This window comes from Mesoplodon bidens, assembly GCF_964165515.1.
Source record: "Mesoplodon bidens genome assembly, chromosome: 3".
In the NCBI taxonomy this organism is placed as follows: domain Eukaryota; kingdom Metazoa; phylum Chordata; class Mammalia; order Artiodactyla; family Ziphiidae; genus Mesoplodon; species Mesoplodon bidens.
The window spans coordinates 175,930,528-175,956,961 of record NC_138178.1 but is presented as its reverse complement, the minus strand read 5'-3'; the positions used below and the strand labels follow the sequence as shown (position 1 = coordinate 175,956,961).

The following is a 26,434-nucleotide window of genomic DNA, read 5'->3' as shown; positions in this document are numbered from 1 at the left end:
GGGGAACCTGAGGGAGAAGAGAAGCCCAGCCGGCCGGAGCGGCCCCCACTCACCCGTGACCCCAAAGCTGCAGGCGTCCAGCGTGGTGCTTTGCGAGGTGGTGACGTTCACCTCCAGGCAGAGCTCCTCCAGAGACCAGCTGTTGGCCTGGGCCACGTACTGCCTGGTGGCAGTGATGTACGCCTCGGGCACAAACAGGCCGCCCAGGCACACGTGGATGTTCTGTGGGAAGAAGCAGCCCCAGCTGAGAGCCGGCCCCACTGGGCCCCTGAGCGCCAGCACCCGGGCCAGCTGCCGACCCTCCCGGGGACCCTCCCCGGGGATCCCCCCCCAGCTCCTCAGGAGCAGCCGCCACCTTTAGCTCCTTGGCGCCACCAGAGGCAGCCGCCAGTGAGATGTTCTGCAGCTGTTTGATCCTCTCACTGAAGTCGGAGACCCACTGGATGACGGTCATGCCGGCGGGCACCGTGTAGTGGGACCAGCTCCGGGGCAGAATTCCTGCAAGCAAGGAGCCCTGGCGTCAGTGCCGACGGTTCCCCCGGCGCAGGTGGGTGCCCAGCTGAGTGCGGGCAGGTCTGCCCCCGTGTGCAGGCTCTGCTGCTTCCCCTCCCCGGTGCACCTCACACCCTGCACGGGCCACCGTCCCCGCCACACCTGCCCCGCGCCCATCCGGGTGACCCACAGGACGCGTCTGGAGGAGCACGACCGCCCCGAGGCACCACAGCCACAAACCCCGCCACAGGCGGCTCGGCGGTACTGCCAGTTGAGGCTCTCAGAGCTAATGGAAACCCCGGGGGTCCCTGTGCCTTTGGACTCCAGCACCCCGCCCTGCTCTCCCCCGGCCCTAGTCCTCCCTAAAGACTGCAGAAGTGAGTAAAGATTCTGTTCAGTGTTCAGTGAACCAGCATTAAAAGAAAACAAATTCTGGGGCGTTTCTAAGTCTGCTCCCAGGTGCGGGCATCGAGCTGTCCCAAGGGAAGTCTGGGCGAGGCCCGGCCGGGACCTGCCGCCACTCTGAGGGGCTCCCGGGAGCACCCGCACCCGAGCGGCGCCGCGGGCGCACCTTTCACCAGCTCGTTGATGAGCGTGCGCAGGTAGTTGGTCTGCTTCTTCTTGCCCTCGCACACCTGCACGACGTCAGCAAGGTCCTGGCGGACGTCCTGGAGTAACTTAGCGCCCATCTTCACCTCTCTCTCAAAGAATCTGAACAGAGGATCCTAAAGGTGTTGGGAAGGAAGGCCAGAGTGAAGGGGGGAGGGAGTCTGGGAAGAGGTCTTTTCTCCAGCAGAAAACAGAACCAGAAGTAACAGCCTCAGGGAGCCCCGGTTTCACAGCCCTCCCCGTATTGTTCACAGTGTCACCCCAGCTGGACCCTGCACTAGACCTCGCGTGAAGCTGTGGGCCTGCCTGACCGAAGGCAGCTCTGGACAATTCTGTAAAGAAGGAGAACGGCTGCCGCCGCTTCCTTGGGAGTCATTTACCTCCTCGTGGAAGACAGACCACCTTCATCCTAGGGTGTTCCCTCTAGCCCGGCCCAGGCGCGCGTGCGCTCCGAGACAACACTGAGCTCGGCTCGACCCGCCCGGCCCCACTTGCTAGGAGCCCCCCCAAGCCCAAGGACTCGGCGGGGGGAAGGGCCATGCACCTTGATGTTCTCCACTGTGCGTTTGAGGTGGCTCAGCGTCTGAGGAATGAGGTGCAGCCAGTTGGACGCGGTGGTGTGCAGCGTCCGCATCCAGGCGGGGCGCCCGTCGGACGTGGCATCCGGCCTTGTCTTCTTCTCCGTCTCTGCGTAGGCCAGGTCGTCCTCGTCCTCCAGCATCTGCATCTTCAGCATTTTACTGATCATGTCCACGCCTGGGCCGCAGGGAGAGAGTGCACAGCAGGAGAGCAGAGGGAAAGGGACTTGAAGGTAAAGGCCGCACACCGCACTTGTTTACACAGGTGTAACTGTGCGCCCTGCAAGGTACCACGCGGGCACCTGTCCTAAAGCACGGAGGATGGCCTGACCAGAAAGGTAAGGCGGCAACGACAGAAGAAACAGCACCACCAGGTCACGTCCCGACTGCTGGGGCTACTCCAGTGGCCGAGTGCAAACCCCAGAGGCCTCTCCTAGGCTCGCGCATCCACTGTCGCCGGGGTGGGCTCTGGGGCTCGCCGGCGCCAGGCGGGGAGGTCACCTGGGCTGCTAACGCGTGACCACTTCCGGCTGGGACTGCGCTGAGCCGCGTGGCGGCCTCCCACGGGCTCTGGACTCTGCCTCTGCCTGCGGGTCCCTGACCTGAGTGGAGTGCTCCAAGTCCAGTTCCTGAGCGGCACTGTCACCTGGACGCTGGGCTGGAGGACAGGGCTCAGCTTCCCCAAGCCAGGGCCCTGTGGCCCATACCTCACGGCCTCCACGTGGGCCCCACCACCTGGGGCACCGTCAGCTCTGGCGTGACACGGGGCTCGGATAACACTCAGTACAGTGTCGAGGGGGACCCAGCGCCGGTCCCAGCGGGCGGCATGGGGCTAACTTGCTAAGTGATCTCAGTGCACGCTGCCGTACGAGACAAGGCCCAGCACCCACGCCCCCCGCCAAGACCTGCCCAGCACCCAGGCCTCAAGCCCTCCTCTGCTTTTCGGCTGGCCAGCCCGGCCTCCCGTTTGGTCACCTGTGGGGCCTGCCACCCCCCGCCTCCCCCAGCGAGAGGCACGCGTTCGAGGTCGTGGTCAGTCGGAAAGAAGGCCCCATGGCTTCTCATTACAGAGCTGAATCGCGGGCCGGAGGTAAACTGTCGGGGTCTGTCCTATCAACCAGGGTGTGAGTTTGGGCAAATCACCCATCCTCTGGGCCTGTTTCCCATAAAGAGAAGCCTGGCTCAGATGAGCAGTTCTCAAACCTGAGTGTCTCAGTGACTGGGGGACTTATCAAAACAGACGCCGGGCCCCAGCAAGCCCAGTTCTGATTCCCCACCGTGGGGCCCGAGGACCTGCATGGCTAAATTTGCAGGGGGGGCTGAAGCTGTTGGTCTGGGGACCACACTTTGAGAACCACTGGGTTAGATGATTTCTTGAATAGTCTTGAAGTTCTAAAAAAGTGTATTCCAAAAAGAGACTAAAAGATATGCCAAGAGTTTGAAAAAACTGAACAGGAGAAAAAATGAAATTACTTCTGAATCTAAGACAAAAACCTAAATGCAATTTCCCGACTCCACGTACGCAGCTATCGAGCCTTTTCCCCAGAACGGAGCCTGTACTGCAGGAAAGACACCAGCGGGAGCAGATGGTTTCCCCTGCCTCCCTGGGAGTGGAGGAAGGGAGGTGCGGTCCAGGGGAGGAGGACAGCTGGGTACCCACCCTGGGTGGTGAGGAGGACCTTCTCAGCGTTGTTGGGCAGGCCCAGCCAGGAGGGGGTCTGCGTGTCCGGGAGCAGCTCCACCCACTGCACGAACTCCTCGCGCCTGGAAAAGCAGCGTGCTGTTAGTGCCATGATACGCGGGCCGGAAGCGCCCGCTGCCTCCCCTGTGGGTCCCGGGGGTGGGTGCACACCTGATGCCGTCTGGCATTTGGATGTCTTTGTGCCCGTCGACCTTGCAGGCCAGCTTAAATTCACTGTCGAAACTCTTGGTGGTGAACAGACGCTCCAGGAAAGTGTTGAGCAGACGTTGGTCAAACTCGTTGTCCACCCGCCCGCCGTAGATGGACTGGGCCATCAGGGTCTTGAGCGCAGCCCAGGGGATCTTGTCTGGCGAGATGTTCTGCCTTCCCTGGGGGGTGGGGAGAGGCTGGTCACGGGGGTGGAGGCTCCTCCCCCACGCTCACAGCAGGCGGCCACCCGTACACGAGTCCCCCTCTCACGGCACAGCCCACACTTGCCTTGGCCGTGTCGTCCAGCCATGTGTCCACCGTGTCGCAGGCCGACCGCAGGTCAGACTCCCCGAATTCATACTTCTTCGACCACCCGAGGGGTGCGTATCGTAAGCGTTCCTGGATGACGGCGTGGAACCAGGCCAGCAGGAAGTACAAGCGGGCTCGCTCGTTGGGGGACTAGGTGGGGAAGTGAGCAAGGAGAGAATCACCAGAACGCAGCCCCCTTTCTATCTAAGAAAACAGTGCAGATCCTGTCGGAATCAAAGTCTTAAAAAGAGCTTTCCACGTACTAACACTGGAACCACTGTGATGTTAGTAATTAACACGAATATTGTTGTTAGGAGAAAACTACGCCAATTTTTCTATTAATAAAGGTGTGCTCCCAACTACGCTGTTAAGGGAAGTTATTTAGCCAACAGAAAATTACATAGGAGAGAACAAGTTTCTAAAAACGGTAGAAAAGGTGGAGTAAGGCACAAAAGGAAACAGCACTTAAGAAACACAGAACTGATGCACCGCTCCTGCCACAACGCTCTCCTGCCCGCGAGCCGGGTCCCGGTCTCCTCTCGGTGCCTAGACGTCTGCGCGGCTGCTACACCCTAGCTCGGCTCCGAGCCACGCACTCACCTTGCATATCCGAGACACGGGGATGCTGCTGAAGGTCCTCAGCATGTTGGCCTTCACGCCCGGCGGCGGCTCGAACACGAAGATGCGGCCCGCTCGCAGCAGGTTCACGGGCACCTGAGCAAGACACGACACCCGTGACCATGGCTTCCACGTGTGCTCCAGCTCACACACACGTGCACACAGAGTAACAAACTGCAGCGCCTCGCACCCTCCGTGCCACCCACCTTGGGGTTAATCTCCATGGTGAGGAAGAGCCTGAAGCAGGCGTGCGGCTGCAGGGAGTGCAGCTTCTTCTCCAGCTGCATCAGCCAGCCCGGAGCCAGGTGCACGTTCTTCAGCATCACCCACCTGCAGGGCAGGGAGAAGGCCACAGCCACACCTCACCTTTCCGGCCTGAGTTCTTGGGCACTCGGGCCTTGTAAAGCAAAACCAAACCAGCCTACCTGCCCGACTTCACAGCTGTATTTATTGCCTTATCTGCTTGGTTAAAGCCTTCTGCCGAGCCTGGTACCAGAAAGCTTAGTGTCAGCACGTGGACTTGGACTTCAGCGCCCACCCACCTTGAAGTCTGGGGTGCCCCCCATGGAACTGACCAAACACCCTTACCAATGGCGATGGACGTGATCTGTGTGTTCTGCTCAGCTGCGAGGTCCTCCACGTGCCCGCTGGCATCGTAACCGGGCACAGAGCACATTAGGACAGGGGTGTTTGGCTTTACCTGCAGATCAGGAAGTCGGAATCGGGTGAGAGAGCATCCCACCCGACAGTGCGCCTGTCGAGGGAGGAGAGCCCTGTGGAGGGGCTCGTGAAAACGGGCCGGTTCAGAGTCCGTGGGGCCAGAGCCTACCTCCGTGTCCACGATGTGGGTCAGGTCGAGCGGCTGCTCCATGATGGACATGAAGGAGTCCCCGAGGTTTGTGGAGACAAACATGTGAGCCATGGCCAGCAGGCGGTCGGGGCGGAAGGCCTGAATCAAGAGCAGCCGGTGGATGGCTTGCCCGATGGGAGCTGAAACGAGGCCGTGAGGAGGGCTGGGGGTTGGTGACGGCAGAGACTTTGAGATGCTCTCCCGCCTGGACTGCTCCTGCCACCAGCTCTCGCTCTGCACACACTCAGTGTCCGAGGCTCAGCTCAAACACCCCAGACACCATGACGCCCGCCCTGTCCTCTCTGCCTGAGAACTGCCACCACCTCCACGCTGTCACTGAGCCCTCTGGGAAGAGCTGTGACAAGACCTACGCCTGGGTCTGTGGGTGATGAGCACTTACTGATTCTAAATGACTACCTCGTACCCATCTGTGGAGAACCCTGAAGATTCTCAGGAACGTCTAAGCTCACGGACACCCCACAGCCCACGACTGAGCTGCAGCCACGCTGACATCACCCTGTTCTTCCTCCCCATCGTGGGGCCTGTCTGGTCCAGAGCCTCGCGTAACACGCTCGAAACCAGCCGGCTTCCCCCCGATGTTAGGCAAGGACCTCCTGATCTATTTCTCTTTTGGCCTTTAAGCATGAGTTGCAACAGGAATTGGGAGTTTTTCGCTTTCTTACGCCTAAGCCGTCTCCTAAGTTTTAACACCGAAATACTTATCTCAGGAATCAATGGCTTTTTATCTTTGGGGAGCGTCCCTGCCTTCGAGCAGCAAAGCCCAATTTTACACTCCGGTCCAGAATGAAAACAACGGGGGAGGCCTCGTGGGGCTTACTTGCGGGGCTTTCCTCGCTCCAGAGGTATGGCACCGTCTGCTCTGGGGAGCTGCTGTCCAGCCAGATGCCAAATTGCTGTGGGGACAACAGTGTCACCATGTGTCACCAAGTGTCACACCAAGTGTCACCATGGAGCAGAGCCCACCTCTGGGCAGAGAGGTTGGGACCAACGTGTCAGATGTCTGACGTGAGAAAACACCACACAACGTTCTGGGGGTTACACGACACGCGCGACTCCCTGGGAGTAAGGCCAGCTCCCCCCCGGGAGCGTCCACAAGACACTTACCTCGTCGGCCTGAACCTTCACGATCAGATCCCTAAACGCGGGCAGGCAGCTCAGCTGCACCGCCGCCTCGGCCTGCTCCACCGTCAGACCCTGGATCTTGGGCGTCGAGCCAGCGTTCAGGACGATCTCCTTCCCCCTCAGGAAGTGCTGGAACTCGGCATCGTAGGTGGGCTCCCTGGGAAGGGGGCAACAGTCAGCTGGGGTCTCTCAGATTCAATTCTACTGTCACTAAAAGAGCAATAATGGCTTTAAGAAGAAAACAAAGCTCATCCCATCAGAAAATGCTAGTAGGCAGGCTGCAAAATGACGACGTTCTCTGGTGGAAAGTGAGGCGGGGCAGCCGACTTACCCGATGGTGCCCTTCAGTTTGATTCTCGCCAGCAGCATGGCGAAGGTGATGTGGTCCTGGTGCAGCATGCCTCGAGCGACCCGGTTAAACGCCACCTGCAGCCGAATGCAGGAAGCATTGCCGATCCTGGAGAACTACTCCCGAGCCCCCCACTACACACACGCGCACACATGCACGCACCCCGGGACGGCCGGGCGCGCGCCGTACCTGGAAGAGGTCCTTGGTGATGATGGAGAGGCGCTGCGTGTGGTCGGTGACACCCTTCAGGTTCGGGTTCTCGTACAGGACGTTGTGGTAGATGTCCAGGAAGAACTGCAGGGAGTACTGGTACAGGAAGTGGATCTGGAAGTGGCGGAGGCGGCTGTTAGCGCCTGTGCTCGCGGGGCGGGAGCCCCCGGCCGGGCGCGGCCCCGCTCACCTGCTTCAGCGACTCCATGGTGAAGTAGATGCTGCTGCAGGCGGTGGACAGTGGCAGGTACTGCTGGGACACAGTCTCCACCTCCTGCATCACAATGTCTGTCTCCTCGACTTTCCTCGTCACCTCGGCGGCCTCTTTCTTAAGGTTCTCCAGGGTCGTTATGATCGTGTCATCATCCAAAATGCGCCCTTTCACCTCATTCAGAGCTTGTAGCAGAGACTTTTCTAGCTGACGTAAGCGCAGCTGAAATTCCCCTTAAATGATGAAAACATCCAGAGTTCACTACAGGACTTACGTTCTTTCCAAGGAGCGCTCTGTGATGTGTCCGACCCAAGCCTGGTGCACCCTCATCCTGTGAAATTTCAGGCCCCCGACCTGCACCGAGAACTATGGATCCAGAGACATACCTTGGAGTTTAAGAAGATCGGAACGTTTTTCATCCACGTCGGGTCTTTCTGCCTTGAGAACTTCATTGAGACACTGGCTCTGCAAACTGCTACGGGTGACGGTGAAGTTGACGAAAGTAACCCGGGAACAGAGATCAGGTGGGAACTCGACCTGCCAAAAGGGGCGACAGACCAGGCAGCTTTGCTACACATCTGCGGCCTCAGCTAACGCCACCCCGTCTTCACGGAAGAGGGCCCCGTCCCTTACCGTGGGATCCCGGGTGGACAGGAAGATGACAAAGGATGGCGACAGGTCTATGTCCTGGTCACCGAGGGTGATCAGCACTCTCCCCCCTGTTCGCCGGACTTCACGGTTCAAGACCGGATTCAGAACTGGATCATAGCTCTCCACGTCCTACGTATGTATATGTGAGGTGTTACTGACAGGGAGAGTTTTACGGTGTTTATTTTCACCCATATAACTGATTTCCTACTCCAGATAAATACATCTCCCCAGAAGCCACCCAGCTATTTAGACCCGCGCTGCCCAATACATGGCCATTAGGCACATGTGGCTACTTAAACAAAATGAAAAGTTCAGTTCCTTGTCACACTGGCCCGTGAAGTGCTCAACGGTGGGGCTGCCATGCAGTTCAGCACAGGCTAAAGAACGTTTCCGTCACTGTCCCGGTGGATGGTGACGATCTAGACCAACTAGAATTTTAAGTGCAAACACTGCTTCTGTTGGATTTTTTATAGATCTATCTCAGAGCTTTAGCTTTGCTTTTTTTTTTTTTTTGGCCATGCCACTCGCTTTGTGAGATCTTAGTTCCCTGACCAGATGTTGAACCCGGACCCTCGGCAGTGAAAGTGCTGAGTCCTAACCACTGGACCATCGGGTAATCCCCTAACCTTGCTTTCATATCAAATGACGTCTTGCAGAGTTCAAAAAGTAGCACGTATTATGTGATTCACATCAACTGTATTTGCAAAAACCTAAATGCAGCCCTATAGCCCTTCCCTCTGGGAAGCAGGGTCTGCAGAGCTGAGATGCACACGAACCTGGACCAGAAGGGGGTTGCCGAACCTCAGAGCACTCTCCAGGTTCTTCCTGAAGGCGTCGTCCAGGAAGCTGGTCCTTGTGATCTTCCGGTCCTTATACTCATTCATGATGAACTCTGTGGCCTGTCCTGAGGGGTCGATGATCAGCGGATACCTGAGGACGGGCCCCAGAGAAGTAGGTTAGAGGTCCACAGGAAGCACAAGGACGTGGCGGGCAGAGCCCGACAAGATGACGGGAAGGCTGTCCCACACTCAGCTGTGGGTTCCAGGGTTATCAGCAGAGACCAACGTGACCTAAGGCTTGATACTAAAATCCTCTTTTTGAAGAACTTCTATGATGGGGAGGTAACTAAACCACAGACTCTGCTAAGAAGGGCTGTAGTTAAAGCTTCTTTTCTTTCTGGGACAGACAGATGCTTCTCTAAGAAGTCCGAGCACACTGCACAGGGCAGGCATCAACACCACTGCTGCTGCAGCCCCACGAGCTGGCGGCTGCGAGGAGTTTACGCTGCCCAGGACCCTCTTCACTTAATGCTCACAATAATCCTACAAGGTAGGTGTTATCCTCACGTCCATTTCACAAAGGAGGAAAAAGGGGCACAGAGAGGCGAACATCATTTGTCCAGGGTCACACAGCCGCTTAACAAAAAAATTTTAAAAACATAATACACACACGTGATTGTACAAAATTCAGAAGCTACGGAAGGGCAAGTGGTGAGAACCGCCCCTCCCCCTCCTCCCTGGTTACCGGTTTCTGGTCCATGTACACAAAGGAGGTTTATGTGTTTAAGACACACGTGTGTCACCGGGGGAGCACACCACCCCACACCGTGGCCTGCCGGAAGCACCCTCACACGCGGGCTCTGGACGAAGGGCCAGGTCTGCAAGGGCCCCCGGCCTACCACCAGGGGGACGCACGGTGACCTGTTCACTGGCCCCAATGAGGGGCGTCAGAGGCATTTCTGGGCCTCTGGTAGGACACACTCCGTCCTGTGAATGTCCTGAGATGCATCATTCTTCACGAGTGCTGGGCTTTGGGACACCCAGAAGCATGCATTTCCACGTAAGACAAATGCTGCCCCCCCCCCCCCCCCCGCACAGACCCCTCATAGACGCCACAACGGATGGACGTTCCCGCCAGCGCCCCCTGGCGAGACCCTGCGCCACTTGTGAGACCTGAGGGTTGGTTCCGCTTTGTGCCCTGGGGACAGTGGCATATAGCAAGGGCTCAAAGGTTCCAAGATGTGCAGATGCGGTTAAACAGGACGCTGGGAATCAGTTCTTTGCAGATAAAACCCAGGGTGGCTGGGTTTGGGAGCTGCCACAGAGGAGGGTCAGTCCTTGAACTGCACTGTGAGCCCCCTCGGCTGTAGGCCCGTTCCTCCTCTTATTCTGGCCCCCTCCTTAAACCAAAATCAGGGAGCCGCTTCCCTTAACTCTCTCTCTAGCTAAACACTTCCAATTCTTGTAATATTTTAAGAGACAGTCTGTTTTTTGTTTTTGTTTTTTGGCCGCACTGCATGGCTTGGGGGATCTTAGTTCCCCAACCAGGGATCGAACCCACACGCCTGGCAGTGAAAGCACCGAGTCCCAACCACTGGACCGCCGGGGAATTCCCAAGAGGGTCTGTTTTGATTTTTGCCCAATACACAGCCATGCCCATCAATTTCAAAAGGTTACATGAGGCTTCCCTGGTGGCGCAGTGGTTAAGAATCCGCCTGCCAATGCAGGGGACACAGGTTTGAGCCCTGGTCCGGGAAGATCCCACATGCCGCAGAGCATCTAAGCCTGTGCACCACAGCTACTAAGCCAGCATGCCACAACTACTGAGGCCCGTGCACCTACAGCCTGTGCTCCGCAACAAGAAAAGCCACCGCAATGAGAAGCCCACGCGCTGCAACCAAGAGTAGCCCCCGCTCACCGCAACTAGAGAAAGCCTGCGGGCAGCAACGAAGACCCCATGCAGCCAAAAATAAATAATTAAAAAAAAAAAGGTTACACGAGAACCACTCGTAGGACAGTTTGGACAGTCACAACATAAGAAAAAGGGAACCGTGCACAGCCCACCATCAGAGGTGAGCACGCGGACCCTCCCAATGTCCTATTCACCTCTTCTAAAGGTGTGTTTTGAAAAAAAATGAAAAGGGGAGAACTGCACACGAAGACTTCTAACCCGTGCCCTTGCTGCGCACAAGCATGTACCTATTGAAGCGTTTCAGCATGATGGCATTCTCCGTGCACAGGTCGTCTGCAGGTAGGGAGCTGGCCTGCCAGCGGAGACGCTCGTCAGCGTTGGACAGGTACTCCGTCCTCGCGATATCTGTGCGGAACTGAGAGGGACAGCAGTTACGTACAGATCCTTTTCTTCAGGACGCAGACAGGCACGGCTTCCCAGTGGAGATGGTGACAGCTTACTGACCCTCATTTTGGCTCCCACCTTTTTGAAATTCCCTGCGGACGGTTACCTGGATGTTGGCTTGCTGTAAGTGATGGGACCAGGTGGTAAACAAGTTCTGGCGCATCTGCTGGTCAAAGTAACCCGCATAAGCAATAAACGCAGCTGACAGGAGACAGTCCCCGGCGATGGTGGACATCTGGTTCTTGAAAGTTTCACTTGTTTTTTCCCACCGTTCCCGTTCAGCAGACAAGCTCTTCAGAAGAGCGGTGCTCCGGTTTACCTAAAAAGAAAACCAAACAGGCTTTATGCTGAGAAGTGCAAATCTGTTCCTGCCCATGGTGGGCAGGGTCTGGGAGGGCTGGAGAGACAAGCACACTCATGGTTCAGATCCTGAAGGAGGTTGGGACCCAGATAACCCACAACTGAGGGTGACACAAGCCTCAGAATCTGAGGGCATAAGATGTGTGTAGAGAATTAAGTGTCAGCCTTGAGACTTGTGGGTGAGCAGATATGCGGGCAGGAAGCAGGTGGAAGGAACCTCCAGGGGAAGGCTGACCTGGAGGGAAGAGGTGCCGTAGGCAGGAGGCTAAAGCGCCTATTTTGAGGACCCAGAGGAGTGTGGGCAAGAGCGACAGGGACCACAGCAGAAGGGACAAGCAGGGGGACGGGAAACCCTGACAAGGGGCCCTCGGTGATGCCACGTATGAAGCCCAAGGTGGGAGAACAAATGGGTTTGGAGCTGGTGGCGGGGGAGAGGGCTTCCCCGGCTCCCGAGTGCCCGGCTGGCTTCCACCTAACGCCACTTAGTAAACGCACAGGAGACGGTCACCAGGACCCCCGTGGACGTGAAAGAGCTCATCCCCCGGGATGACCGCGGTACGTGCAGCCCGTGTTGTCGCCTGTTACTCCAGCGCTTCCCCCGGCGAGGCCAGCGAGCACGGCACGGCGAAGGACACCGCAAGGCAGCGTTTCAGGGGAGTGGCGGAAAGAGAGCGCTCGCGACGACTGCCTTACTTTGGCTTCGACGGCAGCCAGGTCCGCCTTGATGGCCTGGGCCTCCGAGATGAGGACCGCGTACTCCTCCTTGTAGCGAGCGATGCTGGCCTCCAGGTCGCGGATCATCTGTTCCACCTCGTTGGCCTTCTGCTGGTTGTCCTTGGCGTCGTCCTCCAGCTTCTGCAGCTCGTTGCGCAGGGGCTCCACTCGCTTTAACATGTCGGCGTAGTTGAGCTGCGGAGGGCAGATGGACTGTTTTCAAAAGGGTCCGGACACGAGGCCCCTTGGCACAGGGGGTTCCCAGCCAGGCTGATTACCTGTGCGATGGCCCACTTAACCATAGGCCCGCAGGCCAGGGAGGCCCGATTGACGATTTCGTAATTGTAACTAGGGTTGGACATGTAGTTCTTCTTCATCTTCTCCCTTATGGCGTCACTGCAAGAGAGGAATTGTACTTCTAAGCGTGTGCAGGGCAAAGAGTAAAGAAGAATTTTCAGGAAATCGAAACGTAAAGGCTAGAGCCAGCTCAGAGACCACCAAGGATGAGCCGGCCCGACCCTAGTTCCCAGGTGACGAGGCCACTGCTGCTGAGAAGGACTCTCACCCTCCCACGCACTCCCTGTCCCCTGACAGGAGACAAGCTCAGGGCCAGCTCTGTGCTCGTACCCACTTGTGGGGATGGAAGAGTATTCGGCTCACAGAGGTAAAGGGCTCAGGGAACTACTGTCAGGAACGGGGAGAGGAAATCTGACTAGTTTGAGTGGAAATGGCCTGGAAAGGTGTTTGTGCAGCTGATGAGCTGACATTACCTTCTGTGTACGCTAAGCCAGAGACACGAGGCCACAAGCAAACACGGGACCCTCATGCCACCAGAACGGCTTCCCCCACCAGGTGCCACCCACCTGATCTCCTCGGCAGAGAAGTTCACGATGGTGGGGATGAAGTTCTCCCTCATGATGATGGAGCGGATCTGCTTCCAGTCCGTCGTGCTCTCCCCCAGCAGCAGGCAGATGGACTCGAGTGCCAGCTTCACGGCGGCAGGGGGATTGGCCATGGACCGCACCTCCACCAGGTGCTGCTTCTTTATGGACTTCACAGCTGGGTATGGCGGGAGCACAAGAGGGTGGGGTGGAAAGGACACGGTGAGAAGGGGACCAGAGCACAGCCAGACACTTGGACTCTCACCAGAAAAGGGGCAGGTGTGCAGAAGATCCAAGTGAATGTGGGATGTTCTGTCTTAAAACCCTCTGGAACAGCTGACGTGGCCAAAATAATGACAGATCTTACTGTACTAAGCCTAAATCGCAACATTCTGTAGAAAGGACAGCATCTTTAAAAATGTCTCACAAACCCTCATTAATTCCTTTACCTCTATAAAGATTTAAGTATTAAAAAAAGAAGCAAAATTGTTCATTTGTTTTGCACCAATTGAACAAAGACCTTTTCAGTCTGCCACAATTTAGAAGTTGTCTTCACCGGCTGGGGTGAAGATGTAGAATTAACAGTTCTAAAAAAAATGGCCGACGCTTTCCATAAACTGAAATGCACATTTTCCTAACCTGAACTTTTATTAAAGCACTTTTTTAAAGTAACTCTTCGGCAGGTGAGAGCTAAATTAAATTCTCATCAAAGTACAACGCTCAATGAAAATCTGTGGTGCATTTTAATTCCTCCTGTGGTGTAATGTGAAAACGACAAGCAGTTGGGTTATTTGAAGTAAGTTAAAGGCTGATGTGCAGGAAGGGGCCCAGGTTCAGGCCTCGCCGAGGTACCGGGCAGACGGCAGACGAAGACGGGACGCCGGGTCACTGCGCTCCCTCCTGCGGCATTTCCCAGGTAAATGGGGTGGGAAAGGGAGGATGGGGGACTGCTACCAACCATTAAATTAGTCATCGCTGGCCACGACCAGGACACTCTAATAATTATAAATAAGATAGCAACACTGCCTACTTTACGATATTTCTGGATGAAATTCAAGCCAGGGATTTGCAAGTAGCCTATTTATGAAATTACCCCCAGATTTTAAAAAATGTACTGACAAAAAGCTTCTTTTGTCAATTTTCTCTTATGAAAAGGGTTTCACTATGGTGAAAGCAGACTAGCTTTACGGAAACTTTGCTTTAAGAGATGAAGACAGTCTTTAAGTATTTAGACAAGGCTTCAGAGACTTGAGACTCATCAATGACACTTTTGGAAACGTACACAACTGGGACCTCTGGGGGAAGGCCATGCTGTCCCCTAATCTGTCCACCCTTCCCAGAGAGCCAGGCCTCTGACAGTGTGCACACACCATTCTGGGCCTCGATGACGGCCGGCTCCACCTTGTCAAGATCTTCCTTGACGCTCATCTGTTTGTCTGCGATGACCTCCTGCTGCTTATGCAGCTGTTCCTGAATTTCTTGGCTCATGACCTAGAGAGGAAGGATGGCTCAGCTCTGGGGTGAGCACCGGTTAACTCGCCGAGTCCTCGAGTCCTAAAGTGGCACTCCTCATGCTGCCCGGGACAGAGAGGCGCGCGCGCGCGCACACGCACACACACACACACACACACACACACACACCCCACCTGCCCCTACCACAGACCCGTTCAACCCTAAAGCCCATCTCAGACTAAACTCCCTACTCCCTCATGAGAGACGGAGCACACCCGGCCCACACAGGCCACGTTCCCCAAGCACGAAGACGCACCTTCTTCTTCTCGGCCTCCTGCTGGTCCTTCACCATCTTCTTCAGCTTGTCGTTGGCCGCCGCGTTCTTCACCTCCAGCTCCTGACTCTTTATCCTGAGGTCCCGACGCAGCTCTTCTACCTGAGGAACAAAGCCACGTCAGGGGAATGGAAAACACGCGGCAATTACCTTCCAATTAAGAGGCCCTCCCCTAGCGCAGCCCCAGAAAACGCTGCTCAGGCCGCGACGTACCTGGTCGACCGTCTCTTTGATCTTCCTCAGCCCGACGTTCAGGTGCATCTGCTGCTCCTCCAGCTCGCTCCGCTTCTCGTGGAACAGGTCGGCGTAGTGATTGATGAAGTCCAGGTAGTGGCGAGGCGTGATGGCCATGGTTCTGCCTCCTCGCTTCGCTAGCCGAGCGTTAGCCTTTTGGAAAAAAGTCAAATCACTTCGCTCTTCAGGACGTTCGTCCTCTGCGATTTAACCTCAGGAGATAACTGTTGTGCTGGTGTGGCGCGACGGAACGGCCCCAGCCCCCGGGAGTCGCATCGCTCGAGACGGAGTCTAGCTCAGGAGCCCACGGGACCGCAAGGAGCCCTCACACCTCTGAGCTTCTCCTCTGACTTCTAGGGGTAGGGCAGGGCCAACAGGACACCCACAGGCTCAGAGTGGTCTTCACAGAGCCTTCCAGAGGGGAGCAGACTGGACCCTTCTAACAAAAAGAGCCTAAAGGAGGGGTAGCAAACCCCAGCCAGCCCGTCAAACCCTGCAGCGCAGCCTCTGCATGTGGAGTGTCAGCCCCACGGCCATGCTTGCTCATGGCAACGCTGCTCTCGTGCCACAGCGGCAGAGCTGGGTAGCCATGCAGGGGCCCAGCTGGCACCTGGCCCTTTGCAGAAAGAGAGCGTGACCCCTGCTCTGGGGGAAGAACACAGGCCTGGCCAGAGAGGCAGCAAGAGAAGCAAATGGAATCAGTGTGGGCAGGGAAAGGGCCAGACGGCTCCGAACACACAGCCGTGCGACAGACGGGTTGAGACGTCATTGACAGAGGTAGGAAAACAGGTGAGAGACAGGCATCTCTTTTGCGGGTGACGGTACAGTGTCAAATCCAAAGCACCTGGGGGTCTACTTTTACATCGGTTTAGCTTTACGTTAGTACGGCAGTTAGTTTTGCTTTTCCTACGATCTCAAAACTGAACCCACGCTCAGCCATAAAAAGAAACGAAATTGAGTTATTTGTAGTGAGGTGGATGGACCTAGAGTCTGTCATACAGAGTGAGGTAAGTCAGAAAGAGAAAGACAAATACCGTATGCTAACACATATGTATGGAATCTAAAAAAAATGGTTCTGATGAACCTAGGGGTAGGACAGTAATAAAGACGCAGACGTAGAGAATGGACTTGAGGACACGGGGAGGGGGAAGGGTAAGCTGGGACGAAGTGAGAGAGAGGCATGGACATATACACGCTACCACATGTAAAACAGATAGCTAGTGGGAAGCAGCCACATAGCACAGGGAGATCAGCTTGGTGCTTTGTGACCACCTAGAGGGGTGGGATAGGGAGGGTGGGAGGGAGACGCAAGAGGGAGGAGATATGGGGACATACGTATATGTATAGCTGATTCACTTTGTTATAAAGCAGAAACTAACACACCATTGTAAAGCAATTATACTCCAATCAAGATGTTAAAAAACCAAAAAACAAACTCCCCCAGAAAACTGAACCCACCTGGTGAAGAGTCTGATGAACGAACACACAGCTGTTTACGATGGCTTCCCGGTGTGACGGTGGCTGTGGCAGTTTGTCATACACGACTGGCATGTAATCAGGCACGATGTAATTCGGCTTCTCCAGGTCCATCTTACTAGTGAACTCTTTGCCGACCTGATACAGAGCTTCAGTGGACCAGTCCCCAAACCAGTTCAACACACACCTGAAAACGATGCCCACATCTCAAGACAGCTCCCGAGAGCAGGGTCTGCCCCGTGGAAAGCAGAGCCAAGTGGGATTGGCGTACCTGTTGAACAGAGCGGGGGAGGTGGCCGCGCGGTCCTTGAGCCCCTCTGAGGATGGGTTCATGGTGAAGACGACGTGGAGGTTGCGGATGACCTGGCTGGTGAACCACTTGTACAGCTCCTCGTGCGAGTCCAGCATCAAGCCCTCCTTCTGGGCCCCCTCCTTACACTGGGTCATCAGGGTGGCATACTCATCTCCTTCGAAGAGGCCGGGAACCTAGGAAATAAAACGGCACCATGGCTGGCCAGTCCTCGGAACCCGGCACCATGTAACACGATGCGGTGTGTCACTGATTACCTCTCCGTTGGCCAGAAGGGTATTCATCCGCTCCAGGAATCCAGAATCTAACACGTTGGACTCGTCCATTATAAAAGCTATCTTTTCGTTTTTACAGCCAGAACGTCTCAACACCGTGCGGAGATCTTCATCGAAGTCCTCCCCCGTGTACTTCCTGTGGACCTACAGAAGCGAGGCAGGTCAGCTCCGCTGTTGCTCAAGGAGCTGCGTGCATGAATAGGACCTGCTGTGGGGTTGAGAGGCTGTGGCCAGACCCACCTTAATCTGGTACACGCTCAAACCGTTCATCCAGGCCACGAAACGGGACAGGGTGGTTTTGCCCGCTCCACTGACCCCGATCAGAAGCAGGTGGCCTTGAGGCTGACGGAATATTCTGAAACATTATCAGAAAGAAGAAAAGAGTTAGGCTTTTAGGCTCCCTTCCCCTTTTGGCACTCAAGTCCTAAACCTTCTCAGGATCAGTCTACAGCATTTGGGACGCGTTTTAACTTGAATTTGTACACTAAACATTCGTACGGCAATTGTGATTTGCCAGGTCCGGTGAGGCGGCAGAGATCAAAAAGACATGGCGCCGCCCCCGGACACCCTGATGACTCGAGGGAGACAGGCCGAGTCTAGCAGGAGGGTGACGGGCTGTCGTCGCGGCCGGTGGGAAGCTCGGCTCAGCAGAGCTGGACTAAGAAGCGGGAGTCGCTTGGCAGAGGAAGGCAGGGGCGTGGGAGGCCCGTCAAGAGGGCAGCACGAGGCCTGGCCTGATCCCGCCCCCGTCGGATGGAGAGCGGCTCGGGTGAGGGGTGAGGCTGTAGCAGCAGAACGCCTACCGGTCGATCCTGAGCACGTGGTCCAACACCTCATTGAACAGGACCAGGGGGACGTCGAGCTCTTCTTCGTAGAAGACCTTCAGCCTGGCCTTGACGTAATCCCTTAACTCTTCTTGGTCTACTGGGATGTAATCCTGTAGGAAAAAGGTAAGATCCAGTTACGAAGAAGAAATCATCTTAGTTCTTATAGCAAAGTGGGTTATATTTCCATATACCAAGAACCTGTCAAAAATGAGACGAAAGCAGGTATTTATAACATAGGAACAAAAATATGAGTAAACTAGGATGAGACATGGAAAGACATGGAAAATCTTTACAGAGAAAACTGAACTTCACTCAAAGACATCACAGAACATCTAAATAAAGGAAGAGATACACCATGATCATGGAGAGAAAAACGCACAACTAAAAATGTCAGTTCCACCCAACTGACACATAGATTCAATGTAATCCCAGTCAAAATCTCAGTGGCGGATGGTGGAAGTTGTTTTGGTGCAACTTGACAAGGCAATTCTAAATTTCATTTGGAAGGGGAAAAGCCCAAGACTGGAAAGATGACCCACCCCTTTAAGAACCAGGTGTTCTGGACAGGGACTGTCCTGTCAGGTGGACTTAGAACTGTGATCAGGACCACGTGGTTTTAGCACAGGAAGCAGCAAGTGGACCAATGGACAGGACAGAGCTCTGTAACAGACTCGCGCGCACAGGGAAACCCATGTGACAGTGCGACGCTGCAGCGTCCCAGTGCTGGGACCGTGGACATGCACAAAAGAAAAACTGAAAATGAACCCGCAGCTCACCCCATACACTAACTCAATTCAGATGGATTAAGGGTTTAAACGATATTCCATTACGAATGTTTGTTCTTCAAAAGACGCTATAGAGAGAGTGAAAAGACAAGCCACTGGGAGAAGATGTTGCCCATAAATGAAACAGGATTAGTATCTAGAGTCTAGAAATAAATAGGAAATTCTAGAAACGCTGAGCGAATCTCTCTTTTTTTTTTTTTTTGCGGTACGTGGGCCTCTCACTGTTGTGGCCCCTCCCGTTGCGGAGCACAGGCTCCGGACGCGCAGGCTCAGCGGCCATGGCTCACGGGCCCAGCCGCTCCACGGCATGTGGGATCTTCCCGGACCGGGGCACGAACCCGTGTCCCCTGCATCGGCAGGCGGACTCTCAACCACTGCGCCACCAGGGAAGCCCCGAATCTCTCTTGTTCTTCTTGCTTCTGTGCCTTTAATTCTATCAGGCCCTGTGCCTGCCACGCCCTTGCCGACACTCAGATACGCCCTATGAACACTCGCCTAAGCCCCTATGTCAGGGTCAGCTCTCCCAAGACGCAGCCCTGCAGCCCATGGGACTGAGCGCCTACAGGACGGCTGTCCCCCTCCCCAAGTCGGCACCGCCTCCCGGAGGAAACGCACGTCACGTCGTAGACGTCCGTCGGCTCTCGTTTTCAGAGAAAATGGCAGCGCACAGCTCCTCTGGAAATGTCACTCCATTTAGCATCCTAGTGTATGAAACATTTTCACACAAGTTATCCCTAACTGCCCTGATTTCACGGAAGCCCCGTCTCCTGCGGGTTGGATCCACAGCTCTTGGAGTGGCCACGGTCCTGAGATTCTCTGCCCTGAATTATCAACGGCTGCAAATACGTGGCCCATCATGCCTATAGCCGTAGCTTCCTTTATAGTGCGCTTCAAGGCAAAGACGTTTCTGACGAGATTCTAACGAGAAGGACAGGAGCAAAGAAAGTATTCCTAACGTGATGTAGACGCGCTACCTTTGACAACCAGTTGCTGTACAGGATGGGCCGGCTCATTGCCTTCTCCTTGTCTATGTTGGGGAAATGCTTCAGAGCAACCATATCAATGTTTTCGTCGGTCCAACGCCTCTCCTCATCTTCTACAAGTCTGTCGGAAGAGAAGACAGAGGCCGTGGTGAGGAAACACCTGGTTTTGTGGGTGCTGTGGGCTACTCCAAGGGCTGGCATTAGTCTTCTACCAGAAATTTTCATTTTCTACAAATGGAAGAACCTAAGACTCTGAACTCGAGACGACTTAAATAATCTGAAACATAGATATTAAATACGAAAATCTTAAAAAAAAAAAACTCCTCTAAAAATGTTTAAGTACACTGATTTACAAAATGAAAACTTCATGTTAGTTTCTAAGCTTGCTTAATATAAATGTTTTAAGTATCAAGGGGCATTATGGGGACAGAAATAGAGAACTACAAGGTGTACAGTTTTGGAAACACAAGGCTTACGGAGAAAACCACAGAGCAAGCAGGTGAGACTCTAACTGTCCCTACAGGTGTGCTACCTTCTGAGCAGCTGAATATATGATAACTTAGGCTACCAGATGAAGGTCCAATGAGCATGTCACGTACTTACTGTATGTAGCCAACCAGAATTTAGAAGCACAACTGCTATTGCGAAATTTCAATCTAAACAAAATTATATCTCTGATATGTTAAGAAATGTAAAAATGATACTGTTGCCCAATTATTTTTTTTAATTAAAGAAGGGAGAACGAAGGTAGCGCACATAACATAAAAAGGACCGCCTTTTAAAGTGGTAGAGCCCCAATACGAGAGACAAAAGCTGGGCTGCCAGGGCTCATGTGCCCCCGCTCTGCCTTGGTTAGCTCATCTCTCTCCCTGGCTCTCTGCAGGGCAGCCCTGTGGGAAATGAGAACTCTAAGGAGGCTGCCGTGGAACCCAGTCATCTACAATGACGCAATATTCCAAGACTCCTCGAAAGCATGGTGAGAAAAGCTGCCTGAAGGCAAGAATAACTGGTCCTGACGTGTAACTGTGAAAGGCTCAAGTATTTCTTAGTCTGGAGGGAACCATCTGCCTTGGGTCCTGCCAGGGGAGTAACTATTAACCAACTCCTACGACTACCCACACCTGAGGCCATGAGTGGTCAGAGGAGCTTGTCCTGCTGGGACCGTGTCCTCTACAGATGGGCCACCTCGGGCAACCTCACACTTAGCCGGGGACCGAGGGGACCTGCCCTGCCATCAAGTTCCTGCCCTCCTGCTCCTACTCTGCAGCCCCTCTTGCTCGGTTCCGAGTAACCTGTTCATGGGCAGAACATTTCCCCAGATAGTTTGCAACAGGAAATCGTGGTGCTGCACTAAATAGTAAATCAGTTAAGATTTGTTGTTTGTTAGAAGTTTAGAGTTAAAGCAACACAAGTCTAACTTTTTCTCACTAATCAAAAATGAGCCTAAAAGGCTACAAAGGACTGCAGTGCTAAAATACATAAAATTAACAATATAAGAAAAATCAATAAAAATGACAGAGCAGGAACTAGGAAAACTAAGAATTTACTATAAGACAAAGATCGTACAGAACTATAAACAAAGAATACAAGAAAAAGATTCTGATTTAAAAAGGTCAATAGGGACGTCCCTGGTGGCACAGTGGTTAAGAATCCGCCTGCCAATGCAGGGGACGTGGGTTCGAGCCCTGGTCCAGGAAGATCCCACATGCCACGGAGCAACTAAGCCCGTGCGCCACAACTGCTGAGCCCTCGTGCCTAGAGCCCGTGAGCCACAGCTACTGAAGCCCACGTGCCACAACTACTGAGCCCGTGTGCCACAACTACTGAGCCCTCGTGCCTAAAGCCCGTGCTCCACAACAAAGAAGCCACCACAGTGAAAAGCCCGCTCATCGCAACGAAGAGCAGCCCCCTGCTCGCCCAGACCAGAGAAAGCCCGCGCGTAGCAACGAAGACCCAACGCAGCCAAAAATAAATGAATAAAAAACAAAAAAAAGGGCTTCCCTGGTGGCGCAGTGGTTGAGAGTCTGCCTGCTAATGCAGGGGACACGGGTTCGAGCCCTGGTCTGGGAGGATCCCACGTGCCGCGGAGCGACTGGGCCCGTGAGCCACAACTACTGAGCCTGTGCGTCTGGAGCCTGTGCTCCGCGACAAGAGAGGCCGCGGCGGTGAGAGGCCCACGCACCGCGATGAGGAGTGGCCCCCGCTTGCCGCAACTGGAGAGGGCCCTCGCGCAGAAACGAAGACCCACCACAGCCAAAAATAAATAAATAAACAGGGCCTCCCTGGTGGCGCAGTGGTTGAGAGTCCGCCTGCCGATGCAGGGGATACGGGTTCGTGCCCCGGTCTGGGAGGATCCCATATGCCGCGGAGCGGCTGGGCCCGTGAGCCATGGCCGCTGGGCCTGCGCGTCCGGAGCCTGTGCTCCGCAACGGGAGAGGCCACAGCAGTGAGAGGCCCACATACCGCAAAAAGAAAAAAAAAAAATAAATAAATAAACAAATGTGGGGTTTAAAAAATTAAAAAAAAAAAAAAAGTCAATAATTTTCAAGATGCCTTGAGAGAGAAAACGACTCCAACTTTTTACTGAGACTTACGGTGGTTCAAACCACAAAATCTCCCACAATCCAAGCTGACCACTACAGCCACTAGCAAGTCTCTCCCTTCAGTACTGATCACTTAACTAGAAAAAGTCAAAACTTGCAAGACTTGAAATAAGTGGCCAACAGGTAAAAAGAGAAAACTGAAGTCCCAGAGATACAGCTGCAAATCCTCTGATGAGAGCAAAGACTGAGGGTGAGGAAGGGGTGGTGGTTACGGAACTGCACCCCAAGCTGCTATTAGAAGGCACTGAAATTCACCTGTGACCTCTGTGCCCTGACCTTGTGTGGGGCCCACCCGACAGTGAAAGAGGTGAGTTAAAGTGCCTTGCCGGAGGTTACCAGTAACCAGCAGGGCCGTTGGGGTCTCGTACATGGGGGCGGCCGTGATCAACTCCCAGATGCAAGGCTGCCCTCACCACCTCACTCCCGTCCGTCACCAGCTCAGCCTGCCTCAGGGCAGGCCAGCCTCATGCAGACCCTAACTCGGGGGAGTCGGAAGGGTCAACGGAAGGGAGCGTGGAGCTACCCAGAGCCTTGGCTTTACCTGTCCTGGAAGAGACGGAGGGCTTCATGTGCCCAAATCCGAATGAGGCCTTCCACAGGCAGAGTCTCCAGGGGTCTCAGTGCCTCGAAGATACCTCGCACCCACCGCGTCATTTCACGAGGTGAGTAGATATAGTGGGGCTGTGTGTCCTGAGTGAACCTCTCCTGCAGGAATCGAAAATATGCAAGTTACATGTAAATGTCCTAAGACATGGAAAGTAGTCAAAAAGTTAAATGCAGTATAACATTTTTATATTCAGAATAAAGACTCTAGACCCTGGAAAATTTGAGAATGAATTGGTAAATAATGTTGGGACTACTGTTCAGAACAAAGCAAGATCCAAGTTGCTCACTTTATGTTGCAATTAATTATATTTAAAGATTTATACGTAAAAAAAAAATAGGGCTTCCCTGGTGGCTCAGTGGTTGAGAGTCCGCCTGCCGATGCAGGGGACACGGGTTCGTGCCCCGGTCTGGGAAGATCCCACATGCCGCGGAGTGCCTGGGCCTGTGAGCCATGGCCTCTGAGCCTGTGCGTCCGGAGCCTGTGCTCCGCAACGGGAGAGGCCACAACAGTGAGAGGCCACAACAGTGAGAGGCCCGCGTACCGCAAAAAAAAAAAAAACTACAAAAAATACTCCTCTAAAATATTTTTAGAAATGTAATTCCTAAGTTGAAGGAAAGCTTTTCTAAGCATTATTTCAAAAGCGGAAACAATTAAAGAAAATAGTCTACATTTAATAATATTTAAAATGCTGTAGGAAAAAAACTGCAATCATACAAAATTTAAATCATTTGCAATACGTGACAAGCTAACGCTCATAAAGTCCTCTAAGTAAGATGGCTGTCTCAGTGGAAAGTCGGCAGTTCTCTCGCAAGGGCCCTTGTCAGAGGCTAACAAAGAAACGCAAGCCAAAAACCTGAGAGCCACTTCTGCTCATCCAGTGGGCAAAGATCTTTTTTTTTTTGGCAGTGCCTCACAGCACGTGGGATCTTAGCTCCCCAGCCAGGGATCGAACCTGCGCCCCCTGCATTGGAGGGGCGGAGTCTTAACCACCGGACTGCCAGGGAAGTCCCAGTGGGCAAAGACCTTTTCGATAAATATTTTTTCAAGGCTGAAAGAGGCACTGTGGTGGAACTGTCACCGGCCCAGCCCCCTGACAGGTTTGGCCACATGCAGTCACCACAAGCACTGCAGAAGAACAAGTACAGACAGGCACATGTCGGTGCTGTTAAACAAAAGTGTCCACATCCTTTTAGAAACGGCACAGCACAGTCTCGGTTTCATCAGGGGAATGAACACATGTACGTGTGCCAGACGAGGACGGCAAGAACAAGCAAGAGGATATTCGCGGTTGCAGCACCGGCCGGAAGCATGATCTGTTGAGACCCTGGAGCAAGTCTCCCGGCTCAGCGAGAGCTCCAAGTGAAGCTCAGTCTCTCAACAGAGCCCTTTGGTCATGACGGGCAAAGACGCCGCGCACCTGGGACATGGTGTAGAATTCCACCATCGCCGCGGTGAGCGGTTCTGCGTATGTGCGCAGGGACGGGATGAGGCGCAGCATGGCCCGGTTGAAAGTGCCGTAGATCTGCGTCAGGGAGGCGGGTCCCGGGTAATCCACATACACCACAGGCACGTGACGCAGGAACCTGCACAAAGACAGCCCGGCTCAGCCTCGTATGGGCTGATGAGCAGCGTGCCTGGGAGGGCTGCCTCCCTGTCCCAGGCCGACCAGGGGCTTCCTGACCCGCCCCCATGGCTTCACGCCACAGCTGACTGAGGTCTCACACAAACTACTCGGGCCTGGGTCTGACACACAACTGTAGATGCAAAAAACCGGAAAAGAACCGAGCAAAGGTGGGAAAACAATTCAGGCTTATTTCAGCCTCATCCTGGCCCTACAGGCAGGTCTGGGGCAGCTCACTACTGTGCAGCCAAGTCGTCACCTTCATTGTGAGTGTGTTCCCAGCACAGTGACATAACCCTGGAGGAACCCCATGACGAGCAGTATTTTGTTACCTTTTTATAATTAAAACCAGTTTCGTCATGCTACATTTAAAGCAAACCCGGAACTGGTGTGTGTGAGATCAGGGAAGTCTACGGGGCTGTGTGTTACCTGTGAGAGAGGGGCTTTCTTCCAGGATCTGTGGGCGGGTTACAAGCCCCGACAAACTGGATCCTCTCCAGCTTCACCCAAGTTTGATCTGAGGTCCGGTAAAAGCCTCCGTGCTCCACCATCTGAGGGCAAGGGGGAGTGAGACACGTTAGGGGCAAATGTGAACAGGACACGTTGTGGAGGAGAGGGCACCTCGTGGACATAAACACACCTGTCTGATGAAGGATATGACCCTCTGCGTCCCATATTTATCCATGTCTGGCAGGTTAATTTCATCACAGAACAACACCAGCCACTTTCCAAGCTGAACAGGGGCCAGAACGACCCCATTAGGTGTGCGTCTGTACTCGCAGTAGTGGTCAAAAGTCTTCAGCAGGAGCTCTGGAGTAGTGGCACTGGAGAAGTTAAGACCCACGACCTGGAGAAGGGAAGAAACAAGTGAGGCGCTGGAAGGCCGACCCGTGCTCGAGCCCCGGGCCCGCTGCCCACTGCGGCCTCTTTACCTCCATGTCGGGCAGGGCCCGGAGGGCGCTGAAGAGCGTCATGGTCTTGCCAGACCCAGGAGGGCCACACAAGACCAGCGGCTTGTGCTCGGCCAGCCAGGTGTACAAGAGGGCCTCGTGGCGGACGGTGTCCAGTGTTGGCACAACGACATCAGGGGCGGCCACCTTGTGCGTCTCCACTTCAATCTGAGGCACCTTGGCCTGCCACGGCGACCATTCTCCGCTGATGGACACCTGCGCACACGGGCGGGCGCCGGTCACCCTGGGGACCCACGTACCTGCTCGCCTAAAAGACTTGCTCACTTTCATGCAAGTCAGAACCTCCAAGTCAACCTGCCTCCCTTGTGCCACAGAAAACTCAAAGCACAAAACCCTCCTACGAAAGAGAAGACGGCGTCCAGTCGAGGCGCGCACTCACCTCGTAGTCGATGATGGGGATGTTGGGAGCAGCGGGCAGTGGCACCGTCGTGATCCTTCTGATGTATTCGCCCAGCTCTGCTCTCATTTTCAGCCGACTGTCTCCAGACAAGGACCACAGGATGGCGTAAACCAGATACCGCTATTGGAACAGGAAGTGGGTCCCGTTTTGGATGCAATTTCGGCAATAAAGGGAAGACGTTTACAACGATGCTACCCTGAAGCAGTGGTGCCCAGAGATGCTGCCGGCACCTCCCCCAGCACCTGGCCACAACCGGGCCCCCCCTGACCTGGATGTAGCGCTCCAGCTGCTCGATCTGCATGGGGAAGTCAGGGTGGTTGGCGTTGTACTGGGCCACGTTGCGGCAGGCCTGGTGCAGCATGGAGAAGAGCGAGCCCAGGCAGCGCAGGCGAGTCAGGTCCATGATGTGCTCCAGCTTGAAGGCGTGCTCCAGGGCCTTGGTGACCAGGCCGTTGGACGTGAAGTACGGCTGCATGATCGTTGCTGCATCCCTCTGGATCTACAGGAGGGAGTGAATGATGCTTACCTACCATCTCAAAAAGTGGGGGGGGTTTC

At 54.5% G+C, this 26,434-nt stretch overlaps 1 protein-coding gene across 1 annotated transcript in view; it reads right to left on the bottom strand.

Annotated features, from left to right (window-relative positions):
• The window catches only part of DYNC1H1 (dynein cytoplasmic 1 heavy chain 1), a 66,446-nt gene that overhangs the window by 802 nt on the left and 39,210 nt on the right, over positions 1 to 26,434 (bottom strand). Inside the window, exons 36-76 of the mRNA XM_081230051.1 lie at positions 26,148 to 26,378; positions 25,859 to 25,999; positions 25,441 to 25,674; positions 25,149 to 25,355; positions 24,938 to 25,059; positions 24,305 to 24,470; positions 22,822 to 22,985; positions 19,669 to 19,798; positions 17,886 to 18,019; positions 17,323 to 17,437; positions 17,065 to 17,226; positions 16,769 to 16,983; positions 16,480 to 16,684; positions 15,001 to 15,174; positions 14,770 to 14,889; positions 14,372 to 14,492; positions 12,984 to 13,179; positions 12,399 to 12,516; positions 12,100 to 12,315; positions 11,153 to 11,365; positions 10,890 to 11,017; positions 8,688 to 8,841; positions 7,894 to 8,040; positions 7,647 to 7,797; positions 7,240 to 7,493; positions 7,029 to 7,163; positions 6,822 to 6,916; positions 6,473 to 6,647; positions 6,186 to 6,261; positions 5,327 to 5,487; positions 5,086 to 5,197; positions 4,923 to 4,983; positions 4,704 to 4,827; positions 4,480 to 4,593; positions 3,859 to 4,029; positions 3,532 to 3,749; positions 3,340 to 3,443; positions 1,646 to 1,857; positions 1,064 to 1,217; positions 356 to 498; positions 54 to 222 (exon numbers count right to left, since the gene is read on the bottom strand). Of these exons, the coding sequence (XP_081086177.1) occupies positions 54 to 222; positions 356 to 498; positions 1,064 to 1,217; positions 1,646 to 1,857; positions 3,340 to 3,443; positions 3,532 to 3,749; positions 3,859 to 4,029; positions 4,480 to 4,593; positions 4,704 to 4,827; positions 4,923 to 4,983; positions 5,086 to 5,197; positions 5,327 to 5,487; positions 6,186 to 6,261; positions 6,473 to 6,647; positions 6,822 to 6,916; positions 7,029 to 7,163; positions 7,240 to 7,493; positions 7,647 to 7,797; positions 7,894 to 8,040; positions 8,688 to 8,841; positions 10,890 to 11,017; positions 11,153 to 11,365; positions 12,100 to 12,315; positions 12,399 to 12,516; positions 12,984 to 13,179; positions 14,372 to 14,492; positions 14,770 to 14,889; positions 15,001 to 15,174; positions 16,480 to 16,684; positions 16,769 to 16,983; positions 17,065 to 17,226; positions 17,323 to 17,437; positions 17,886 to 18,019; positions 19,669 to 19,798; positions 22,822 to 22,985; positions 24,305 to 24,470; positions 24,938 to 25,059; positions 25,149 to 25,355; positions 25,441 to 25,674; positions 25,859 to 25,999; positions 26,148 to 26,378 (6,442 nt within the window). The remainder of the gene's footprint in view (positions 1 to 53; positions 223 to 355; positions 499 to 1,063; positions 1,218 to 1,645; positions 1,858 to 3,339; positions 3,444 to 3,531; positions 3,750 to 3,858; positions 4,030 to 4,479; positions 4,594 to 4,703; positions 4,828 to 4,922; positions 4,984 to 5,085; positions 5,198 to 5,326; positions 5,488 to 6,185; positions 6,262 to 6,472; positions 6,648 to 6,821; positions 6,917 to 7,028; positions 7,164 to 7,239; positions 7,494 to 7,646; positions 7,798 to 7,893; positions 8,041 to 8,687; positions 8,842 to 10,889; positions 11,018 to 11,152; positions 11,366 to 12,099; positions 12,316 to 12,398; positions 12,517 to 12,983; positions 13,180 to 14,371; positions 14,493 to 14,769; positions 14,890 to 15,000; positions 15,175 to 16,479; positions 16,685 to 16,768; positions 16,984 to 17,064; positions 17,227 to 17,322; positions 17,438 to 17,885; positions 18,020 to 19,668; positions 19,799 to 22,821; positions 22,986 to 24,304; positions 24,471 to 24,937; positions 25,060 to 25,148; positions 25,356 to 25,440; positions 25,675 to 25,858; positions 26,000 to 26,147; positions 26,379 to 26,434) is intronic.